At 32.8% G+C, this 12,821-nt stretch overlaps 1 protein-coding gene across 1 annotated transcript in view; it reads left to right on the forward strand.

Moving 5' to 3' along the window:
- LOC111062656 overlaps positions 1-12,821 on the forward strand; it is a 406,489-nt gene that overhangs the window by 361,589 nt on the left and 32,079 nt on the right. The window contains exons 8-9 of the mRNA XM_039436644.1: positions 18-177; positions 10,939-11,078. Coding sequence (XP_039292578.1) covers positions 18-177; positions 10,939-11,078 — 300 coding nt within the window. The remainder of the gene's footprint in view (positions 1-17; positions 178-10,938; positions 11,079-12,821) is intronic.

Genomic DNA, 12,821 nt, shown 5'->3' on the forward strand with positions numbered 1-12,821 from the left:
TTCTTGCAAAATTTCAGAACAGAAGGCGAAGTGATGTTGCACTTTTTCGGGGGCAAAAACGATGGCCGGAAAGTGAGAGTGGCTGTAAACGAGTTGGTCGAGAAGCGTCACCTGGGAAATATCACCTTTGTTTCCACCAAGATGGCTTTCAAGCAGGAGCCTACCCTGCTGCTTAAGGTAGGTTCAAAAACATATTTTTGAGACATTCCATCTTTATTCCTCCCACTTGAAGTATGATATATCTTTATCCTCCAATATTCATTCGAAAGAGACAGTAGGTGTGATGAAGATATAAATTTTATTGGGATATATCAGAAAATCAATGATAACAATAGTTGAGAGAAAAAGATAATTGAAACAATAGAAGAAAGAGAACAATAGTGAGAGGGTTAAGTTTCGAAGGATACAAGATATGAGAGAAGAATATCGGAAGAAGAATAGAGAGAGAGAATACAAAGATTTATTAAAAATTTGAAGGAATAAAATATTATAAGATAGCAAATGAGAGAAGAGAAGGGAAGAGGAGAAAGATATATTGACGGATTAGTAGGGAGAAAGAGAGATTCAAATACCTTTATTCATGTGTTTAAAAAAACGAAATGTAACTTACGTTCTAGCGTTAGAAATAAATGAGAGTGAAGCCAGTTAGACAAACATTGATTTTTGAACGTACTATGTTTTGCCGTCCTTATAAACTCTAATAGATTTTCTGTCAAGTTCCGTTTATCAAGGTAGAGGTCATAAGAGCGTCAAAAAAATAAACACCAGAAATCGATGTGTTTTTAACTGGATTGAGAATAAAATAATATGACGAATCATATTCACATACAAAATGAAGAGTTTACAATAATATGCAGCAACGATTGGTGATGAAATATGCAAGAATTTAGTCATAACTTATGAAGAGAGAGAAATAGTGCATGTAAGAGAGGGAATAGCAATTTGGGTATGCTAAAATAGGGATGCAATTTAGGGAATACCAAAAGGGATTTGAAATTTTCCGGGATGAAGCGGTATATCAATGAAGAGGGTAAACAATTATAACGAAGAGGATTAGATTCAGAAAAAAATAAAGAATTGATTCTTTATCACAAAAAATGACAATGTATTGCCAGGTCTTGCAAGATCCATTGCATACTAACACTGACTACACTATAATGGAAACAGATGAAAATTCAATCAGAAAAGATAATAGATATGTAGATGATAAAGTATGAGAGAGAAAGAAAAAAGAGAGAAGAATAGAGTGATGAAGAACTGGAGAGAGTGAGAGAGAGAGAGTGTGTGAATGGAGATTTCACCATGATGAAGCAGGATAACAGTGGGAGGAGACAACAAAATTTTAATTCTCACATGAAACAAAATTAAGAGCATATGGAAATGAAACAGGAGAGAAAATATCGAGAGGATATGGGAATAGAACAAGAGAGAAAACATCAGGAGTAGAGAAAATGAATGTGAGAGAGAGAAGACAAGAGTGAGAACGTTATATCGGCTTTTATCGGATTTTCTACCTGCAATTTGGTGGAACAATATGGCGGCCTAAATAGGAAGTCATCCATACAGAGTGAAGCCATTATATTGCAAAATAAGAGAAAATTGATCATCCATCCACTCCCGGCAGACTAATAACTAAATTCAGCTCAGCTGTATATATAGGTCACACAATATACCTGCTTTATACGCGGCAGAAATCTGATATACAGATATACATTTCATGCAAAATATATATCTATCTATATAGGTCACACAATATACCTGCTATATACACGGCAGAAATCTGATATATAGATATACATTATATGCAAAATATATACCTTCCTATATTATATAGGTCACACAATATACCTGCTTTATACACGACAGAAATATGATATACAGATATACATTCTATGTAAAATACCAGCTATATACCTGCCATATCTATTGCTAGACAGACACCTGGTATACAGATATAGGCTACATTGTATGCAGAATAGTGTGTATATATAGTAGAGAAACAGCTGATCCTGTTATATCGATCCAGAGTGCAGAAGCCTTTAATTGAAATTTTCTGCCTTTTTCCTATCTCATTATCTTGTCTTTCCTCTTTTATCTCATCATCTTTTATCATTACCTTACCTATTCTCCTTTCTTGTCTATCCCCTAGTCTATTTTATGTACCACTTTCTATGTAAATAGATGGAGAGAGATTTTAGTTTTATTCTTGCCTTCTTCTTGATCAGGAGTGTGGAATAGTGATCATGTATTTTATTCGTCGAATAATATTTAAGGCTGTGCAAACGCTGAAAATTCACTTTCTACCAAAGACCTTAAAGATGCATAGACTCACATGCAGCGCTAGTGTCGTACTTGGAATTGAAATCAGCCATTGAGGGGGCAACCTATAAGATTATTACATACCAATGCCTCTGTAATCTATAGTATTACAAATATATAGATATAATATCTCGTGCTAGAATACCTCAATGGCGGCCTTCAATTAATAATAAGAGCTATCATTGGGAAGGCATAGGCATTGTGGGTCTATATCTCTTTAAGGTCTTTGCTTTCTACTGGTGATATTTTCCAAAGTTTTTTGATATGTATATCATCAACCTATAAAAATGAAAAAGTTGTCTCAGGAACATTTTTTTTCCGATCACCACTTTTGAGATATGAGCGCCTAGAGTTTACATTTTTGGGACAGAACATTTCAAATTTGGTAAGAGTTCAATCCATGAGATTTAGAGGATAAATTCTCCACTGTATTGTTGATTGAATAAAACAAAATTTTTTGAAAACATCAATTTTTGAGATTGTTATTCAATTACCCAAAAATGACCAAAAATAACTCAATTAAAAGTTATTTTTGGTCTCTTCAGTAAATTGAATAACTTCCTCGAAAATTGATATTTTCAGAAAAGTTTTGTTTCATTTAATCAAAATTACCATGAAGAATTTATCCTCTAAATATCATGGATTCATTTCTTACAGAATTTGAAATGTTCTGTCCCAAAAATTCAAACTTTAGGCGCTCATATCTCGACAATTAATGATTGAAAAAAAAAATGTTTCCCGGAAAAAAACTATTTCATTTCTATAGCTTGAAGATTTACTAATCGAAAAACTTCGATAAATATCACCAGTGGAAAGTTTATTTTAAGCCTTTGCACAGCCTTAATGAAGTTCCATGAATGGAGTTTCTAAAGTGAGGATTTCAGAATTCATGATTTGGCTTATCTATAGGATATTTCCTCCATTCTTTATTCTTTATTGATTCATACAATAAGTACATCATCAAAATTATAGGAAGATAAGGAATATTAAGGAAGGATAGGGATTATAGAAATAAGATGGACTAACCTTGTGCTATTCCTCTCCCGAATTTAGATAAGGTTACACATAGTCCCAAATAGGTTAATCAATGACCATTAACTATTGGTCTTTTAATTGTAATCTATAATATTATAAAGGAGAAAATTATTGGCTTATTAACTGACTAGTGGAAATTCTGCATAAAAATTATTAATTTGCCGAGGAAGGTTAGAGGCCTATTTCAAATTCTCCTAGATTCCAGTAAGTCGAGTATTCAGATTGTCAAGTTTTTAATTAGACCATTGCGGAGCACGGGTTACCTGCTAGTTATATAATAGAGAAATAGTTACAGAATAATTATACAATTTATCTCTAGAATGTCACCAAATCAGTAGAATGCTTTAAAATATATAAATATTATAAATTATATTCAATTTGGTGAAATATGCTTTGAAGTTGAAAATAGTTCTCACGAACCAACTTTGAATAATATCCTATTGGAATTAGTATTAATATTCTATCGATGAGCAGCTTAAGAGAGGTCATCACTGTCCCAACTTCCCCAAGACAATTAGAAGAGTCATTCTATTCAGTTGTATTCATCAGTGCATAGAACATGGATCTAACACAAAGCTGAAAAATATGATATCCATTTTTAATAATAATTCATTTTTCCCCTTATCCCCTCAGTCAATGTCAGCTAATATTTTCAACATACAATTTATAACAAACTACATCTGGAGCAAGAATGTATTACACCTCAATATTGTCATAGGCCTACTATATTCAAAATATTTACTACCTCAATACATTCTATTGAATAATACAGAGAATGTCGCTAAAAACAAGCAATTGATTGTCTCAATGAACTTTCACTTTATTAATGAACGCCTTTCTCGAATTCTATTGGTAGATGACGATTCCAACGTCACACACCAATTACAGACGAGTAATGGTGTCTCAGTAGCCTACACTCCTATCACGGAATCCAATTTTTCACCTGGTCATATGGGACATAATATATATGAATCATATATTCATCTCATATTGATCAGGATTTTAGAGTTTTAATTGGAAAAGTTTAATGAACAGTTGTTTTTGTCTTTGAACAATTTTTGTCATCGACAGAAAGATTGTCTATTTCATTTGTTGTCAAAATTAATGTAGCTTCTCTTTTTGTTTTTAATAACAAACGTGCCGCTTGTGCGACTGATAAAAATATGTATTTGAAATGGCTTCCATGTTTGGCATTGACTGAGTTATATTTAATACCCAAAATTTTACTTTTGGAGTGTGGTGGTGTGTGAGCTCGTTCGTTAGGACTGTGAGTAAAGTCCGGCTATTCTGGTGAAGGGGATAGATTTTGCTCTTGTTTTGTAATACAGTTTTCCTGTCGCAGTTCGGGCAGTTTTAAAGAGAATTGTATTATTGAATAGGACGGGATCTGAAACCATTTCATTAGATTATTTTGATTTTTAATTAATAATTAACGCCGCGAAATACCAGTGGATGCCAAAGTGGGAAGCTATTTCAAAAAGGTAGGTGACTACTGAGTCATTGTTCTTAAATTTTTCATAACCACAAACATTGAATCCTCATTAGCAGCAAAGCGAGTAGCCCCTGAAATATTCATCTGATTATTATTATTTCGTAATTTCTAATTATAATTCTAATTTTGTAATAAATAATTTATTGTTTTGTTTTAAATATCAAAACCCTGTACGATCTTTTCTTGTGTTTTTTTTCATTTTCCCACCCTTACATATTTGGTGATGCGTATATTGCTTACATATTTGGTGGAGGCTTCTCCCGCCGACCATATCTTGCTTACATATTTTGGTGGAGGCGTCCCTGCTTACATATTTGATGGAGGCGTCCCTGCTTACATATTTGGTGGAGACGTTCTATATCTTCCTTACAAATTGGCTGACTTGTTTTTGTTTATGAAAAGCTAAATCTTGAGGTGCTTTTTATATCTGTATGTTACCGTTTCTGAAAAAATACAGACATAGTCAGCTGATTAAAAGTGAATTGCTCATGTTCGCGGCGCGTATATCTGTACGCACCTTTAGGATAAAGTTTCTGTTGAGGCAAAGAGAAAAGATAACTGACAATATTGAAAAAATCATCTTGCATCAATCTTCTCATTTTTTCTTCCTCTAGTCCTTCTCCCCCTTCTTCTTCTATACTTTTTTCTCTTTTTCTTTAACTCCCTCCAATTCTTAACTGACAATATTGAAAAAATCATCTTACATTAATCTTCTCATTTTTTCTTCCTCTAGTCCTTCTCCCCCTTCTTCTTCTTCACTTTTTTATCTTTCCCTTTAACTCCCTCTAATTCTTCTTCTCTATAATTGGAACAGAAGCTTTATTAATCAAACACAAATCGTTATCTTGCATTAATCTCTTTCCCTTATCCTCATTTTTTCTCTTTCTCCTTTCTCTCCTCCTATTATTCCTGTTCTTCTTCCTAGTCTCCTCTCCTCCTCCAAGTTACTCTCCTCTCTCCAATCCTGCCCTGTGACTTATCAATAATTTTCAGCTCTACAAATATTTCAAATTTCAAACCAGCCTACCTCACTCCAATATGAACGGAAAACTCTGATTGTGAAAATATAAATAAATTATTATTGTTGAAAAACTGCAATTGCCGGTTCCGGGCGACTAACAGCCCAAGGAAAGTATATAGCTATATACTGTATGTACCTATGTACCTATATACCTATGCTATATACCTATATACTACTCTTGACTATAACAGTCAACAATCAAAATATTATTGAATACGGGTAGGCAGCTCGCGGCTTGGAAAAGCCTTCATTGGAAAAACAGCGGAGGAAATGGTTTTTCCAGCGATGGCAATTGAACTTGTTAACAGGTTTCCACGGTGGAGAATTCCGGATGAATTTTTCCGCTAGCACATATGCATTCTCTCTCTCAAACTCTTTTTTTATTTCTCATGCTCTCTCGACTGTTTTGTCTTATTGATCTCTCTCTCTCTCTTTCTCTCAAACTCTTTAGGACCAGGAGTCCTAACTCCGTCCTAATAAAGGCATATTATGATCAATCAATCAATCACTCTCTCTCTCCAAGCACTCTCACATTTATTTCTAACTCGGTGTCGCTCCCCCTCTCTCTTTCATTCACCCTCTCTCATTATATTTCTTTTTTTCTTTCTTATCATCTCTCTCTTCCATTTATCAAATTATTCAAGCACTCATTCACAAACACTCTCTTTCTCAACCTTTCTTCTTCCTTTATCACACTCTCTTTCGCACTCTCGGTTTTTCTCTCTCTCTATCTTTAATATTCTTTCCAAAGAATGGACATTGATATGTCCAAAGCTCCGCCAATTTATGTAGATGCATCACAATATTATCTTGTATAGTTATTCCAAATTGATTCTTCTTATATCATTGTACAGTTCAATAATTAATTTCTGAGTTTATGCTATGTAAATTCATCTAAAACTTTGCTATATTGTAAGCTTTTGTATAAGTGTATAAGCCATTATATATTGTAATCTACATAAATAAAGTACTCAATCAATCAATCTTTTTCCTTTTGGCCTCTTTCTGTATGTTTATCTCTTTCTCTGATTCTTCTTTTATTTTTTCTCTCTCATCTACGAACTAATTCACAAACATTATCTTTCTCACCTTTTTTTGTTCCTCGTCACACTAACTCTCTCACTACCTCTCTTACTGTCTCTCTCTCATTTTCCATTTTTCACTTTCTTTCCCTCTCTCTGATTCTCTTTTTCTCATTTTCTTTCTTCTATCTATCAACTAATCAAGCACTCATTTACAAAAGAACCACAACTTCTTTTTCGTTATAACACTCTCTCTCTCTTCATCTATTCATCACTGATTCTCTCTCTCTATCTATCTATCGATCTATCTATCTCTCTCACTCTCTCACTCAACTTCTCTCTTTCTCAATTCAAGTACTAATAGAAGCTCTCATTCACAAGCATACCTCGCGCATTCAATTTCTCTCCCCCTCACTCTCTCTTACATACCCTCTCTCGCTCTCTCTCTCTCTTCTTCTGAATCTCTCTCTGATTCTCTCTCAACGTACCTCCTAATTCAAGCACTCATTCACAAACATTCCTGGCGCATCCATTTTCCTGTCTGTTAGAGCTCACAGAATGATTAAGTGGAAAGTATTTTTGGAAGAGAGGTTTGGGCATTCATGAATCCAAAAATAAATAATGGAATATTCATTGAGCTTCCTATTACAAATAAGTTAATCAAGCTGGATCAATGAACATCAATGGTAATTCAAATTATTCATATGCATGGAGATTAAAGAAATCAACGTACTGAGATGCTGATCAAATATGCTAAGATTCTGATCAAAGAAGATGAATCCTGTCATTCATCAATGAATAAAAATGAATATACGAATATTCATCGGTTTTCCATTACAACTAAGTTTATCAAGCTCAAATAATAAACATTCATTGCTGTTTCAAATATTTATGAAGATTTTGATCACTGAGAGACTGATGTATTCATCAATTTGTAATGGATATCCAAATCCCGTTTTCTATCACAAAAAATCTATGAATTAGGTTGGAGTATAAGTGCCGGTTGCGCAAAAGCCGGTTAAATTTTAAATAACATGTAAAAGTAATGTAAATAATTTTAGTATTGTCAAAAATGGCCCACGTTTGTAGGTCATAGATGAAGAATTTTCGAGCCAAGAAGATAGCCTCTCATAGAGTCACTTATAATCTATGAAATAAAAAATTCCTTTTAGAGATTCTGATCAACGTTTTAATTCAATTTTATAATCAGGGTGTGGATGTTTTGAATAAGTTTGATAATTTATTGCACTTTCAAGCCTTCATGAAATTAATTGAATGTTCTTTCCAAGGGTGTTCTTACGAATTTCTCAATTTACTATGGATATTTTATCAATATGACCTGGTTTGTTTGAGCGATCGGGTTCAGCATAGAGGTCGTCTTATGGCCGTGGTTGTCGGTGATGCCCTCAGCGGCGGAGTTGGTCCAGTCATGCAGCGTCGTCGTGGTCCCCGTGTAGGCTCCGTCCGATTCAGCACGCAGCGGTCCTCTTCACCGTTGTTTGATGCGCTCGTTGTCCGTTGTCCGTCTCGCCTCTCAGCCCAAGCACACTGCAAAGTTTTTTGGCAGCTTCAGTGCGATTTATGACGGGGCAACAGTTATTCAACAAATTAACAAGCACTCCTAATCCGGTCTATAATAACTTGAAAATCTAAATAATAAACTGTGAGCTACATAGAGTGAATTCAAAAATTATCTTGGCTATTGACAAAAAAAATTGATTGAACGTATTAATAATTCAACAATGTGTGATCTATCAGCACAAAATTATACAGCTCATCTTATATGATTCACTTGTCTTCGTAGGTAGTTTAAATATTGCAAAAGTTTCTGAGTAAACTGAATGAATTCAAAATTATAATGATTCAGAATTAAATCTGTATAGAAAAATTTATAATCGCTCTCGAACTGAATTGTTAAAAAGAGTTACATTAAACAAATTTTTAAAAGTTCATGAATGGTTTAGATATAATAAATTCGATGTAAAATTGAATAAACTTGAGAATACTTTGAAATGACTTTGAGATAACTTTGAGGCGACTCACCGGATATTGACTACATTGGCACACAGAAAACACTTATAACATGAATGGTCTGGAGATTCAGAAATTTGGCTGCTGACTGTCTCGAGCTGACGTCTCCACAGGTATTTATAGTGTGCCGCCATTTTGACTAACTTTTGGAGTTCATAAACATTTTAAGTTTTGAATCTCCATCACAATAATTCAGTTCACTATTTCAAATTTTAAGTTAGATTAAACTATTCCCACAGAAACTAACAGAGAGTAGATTCTTATTTTATTTAAACAAAAGGATGTGCAGGCTGCTTGAGTCAAGCTCCACTCGACATGTCTCGAACACAAAAAACTACAAATACACTTTTTTGGAGCTTAGGAATTTGAAATTTACAGGTAATGTACATCAAAATTCCTTCTTTCATGTGTGGTAATTTGTTTTGTAAGAATTTCTGTATTTTTAGAAATATAAGTGTTTGAAAATTGTGATTTTTCCACGTGGTCTTCAAAGTTTTTCAGATCAATTTAATATATTTAATATGTAAAAAAGTGAGATTTATGAGCTTGATCTCATTACAAAATAGTGCTCTGCAACTTCTGTTAATATAGAAATAGAAGTTTTACAATGATTAATTACTTTTCCGTAATGGTATGCAAGTGTTGGAGGTTAGGCTTCCTCTACTTTGAACTACTTTACTTTGAATATTTGCTAAAATAAATTAGTAAAATATAATTAAGCTCTCAAATAATAATCCAGATAGTTTGTTTTTATAGAGTGATAATTAATTTCTTTCGGAATTGCGTTATTGATAAAGATTTTCCAAGATTTCCACTAATGTGTTTGGTGAGGCTAGTTTTTCTTTTTTAATTTCCATTTTCCTCTCCATAATCATGATTTTCCAAGGAAATATTGAACTAGTCGTGACAGTATGTAAGAATTAATTCAGTAGACTATATGTGTGAGTAGAATTATTTTGTAGATCCACAGAGAGGAAATGATTAGTTTCCACAGTTTCAATGAATGAGAAAATCATATTCTCATTGTATTGATTGTATAGAAAAATTAGTCTCTACTAAAAAATGTTTCACCACACAATGAATGAATATTCTATTTAAATTGAATGAATATTGCATGTCTCCTATTTTTGAACTATGATATTAATTACTTTTGTAGTGGGCATGTTATAATTTGAAGCTGGTAATCAATTGTATGTTAATGGCTGGCGGTACAAATTTGTACCAACATTGATTCTATTTGAAATGATGAGATGATTTTCTTTGACATTTTATCTGGAGAAAGTGAGCTTCAATGAGTGTTCACTGAAAGTTTTAATCAATTTGATGAAAAATTGGTACGCTTGGTCTAGGAAGGGTTAAATTGTTTCAAATGTGTTTGCTGAGTTTTCTCATATGTTGTTTTGAACATCTATTCATCCACTTCTGTGTTATTGTTTGTAATTTTTTGGGGTTTCTTTTCTTTCTCTACATCTTTTCATTCATTCATGTGTTGTTTTTCATAAAATTTTGTTCAACTTTCTTTTGTTTCAAATGTATTTGCTGAGTTTTCTAATATTATATTGTTTTGAACATCTATTCATCCAATTCTCTGTTATTGTTTGTAATATTTAGGGGTTTCTTGTTTTTCTCTACATCTTTTCATTCATTCATGTGTCATTTTCCATAATATTTTGTTCATCTTTCTCTTGTTTCGAATGTATTTGCAGAGTTTTCTAATTGTATGTTGTTTTGAACATCTATTCATCCAATTCTGTGATTTTGTTTGTAATATTTGAGGGTTTCTTTTTTTCTCTACATCTTTTCATTCATTCATGTGTCATTTTCCATAATATTTTGTTGAACTTTCTCTTGTTTCGAATGTATTTGCTGAGGTTTCTAATTGTATGTTGTTTTGAACATATATTCATCCACTTCTGTGTTATTGTTTGTGATATTTAGGGGTTTCTTGTTTTTCTCTACATTTTTTCATCCATTTATGTGTCATTTTTTATAATATTTTGTTTCATTATGTGTTTCAGACAGTGGAAGTGAACACGAAAAGTCCAGTGGTGAGGTATGGTGACGAGTTCATATTGTCGTGTATTGCCCAGGGTTCATCCTACATGACATTCAGGTGGCTCAAAGATGGGATTGCTATCAATGAAGACAAATCTGTCAGGTGAATTGATGAATGATTATACGAATTGATGAATGATTGATGATATTTTGAATGATACATGATAATATCATGAGTTTGTTGGAAATATTACTTCCAGAAAGTATTATGATTTTAAATAATTATCGATTTGATACAAGTAAGAGAATAATCATAATACTAAGGAATTACTCTCAATCAATTATTGAGAGAGATTGATTGATAGATTGATTAAGTACTTCATTAATGTAGATTACAATATATACTGGCTTATACACTAATATACAATAGCTTACAATACAGCAAAATTATAGATGAATTTACATAATGGAGACTAAGAAAATAATAATTATTGAACTGTATATGATATGAAAAAGCAATTTGTAATATGATAACTTTACATAATAATTATATTGTTATGCATCTACATAAATTGGTGGAGCTTTGGACATATCAATGTCCATTCTTTGGAAAGAATATTAAAAATATCCTCCCCACTAACTCTCTACCAAACCTAGAGAGAGAGGTTGAAACGTATGGAAGTTCAAGCTGTGAGATTTGTTTGTAACATCTGCAAGGATATATAGTAAGAACCACGTAATAATGGCAGTGGAGGAAGATAAGAGAGTAACGTTGCCGATCCTCTGTTTTGTCAATGCCTTCTATAGAGACGGTAGCTGATATAGGTTTATTGATGTACTATTAACTGTTCAATCTCGTTTGAAATAATCAATTAACCTAACAAATCAGTACAATAATTTTGAAAAAATAATAAACTTAAATACATAATAAAATATCAGCCTATCTTCTATAGTGTGGTCCACGTTTTAATGACACTGGAGAAAGATAGCAGAACAACGTTGCCGATCCTCTGTCTTGTCAATGCCTTCTATAGACGGTAGTTGATACAGGTTTATTGACGGTAATATTAACTGTTCATTCTCGTTTAGAATATAATCAATTATATTTTATTAAGCAAGAAATTATATTTTTCGATAATTTCATAATGAATTTTCATGATTAAGATGAAATATTTTGTTTATTAATTATTGATTTTACATTGTTAAAGGACGATCTGGCAACAGAGCAAAGCGAGGAAGAGATAGCGCTATCTGATTTGTTGAATGATAGACAAGGATAGCAATACCATTGCTAATCAAACACTTCCATTATAACGTGGACCTCACTATAGTTATATTTATATAAATGAAAGTAATTCAAAATTAACATGAACATTATGTAACCTCAGATTTATGGCTAAGGTACTTCATAAGTTATTAGCTGAGTTGAAGTTACCTACTCTGAAAATTGAACTAATTTGACCTTTGCAAGAGACAGAAGCCTCAAAAAAAAACTTTTTGTCACAGTCATTCAATTTCAGCTGTTTTACATCCATGAGATCAAGCCGGTAAACAGCTGATTATAGAACAAATAAACATATGATTCTCAGAATACTATAGGCCCACTGAAATAAAATCATATGTTTTCTTTACAATCGAGTATGTTTCCTAGTTCCGAATATTAGGAACTGCAAAACTGGTACAAAAACCGCCTTTTAGCGCTCCATGTGGAAGTTTTGTCAACTACAATCAAGAAATTCCTGATTCGAAACTTGTAAACTAGGTTATGTTCATAGAATGCATGTAGTACGGTAATGTCAGCACAAGCAGGTAATTTTTTCTGTTAGTAATGTCAGCACAAGCAGGTAAATTTTCCTGTTAGTAATGTCAGCACAAGCAGGTAATTTTTTCTGTTAGTAATGCCAGC

The sequence above is a fragment of the Nilaparvata lugens genome, chromosome 10 (genome assembly GCF_014356525.2).
Source record: "Nilaparvata lugens isolate BPH chromosome 10, ASM1435652v1, whole genome shotgun sequence".
Taxonomy (NCBI): domain Eukaryota; kingdom Metazoa; phylum Arthropoda; class Insecta; order Hemiptera; family Delphacidae; genus Nilaparvata; species Nilaparvata lugens.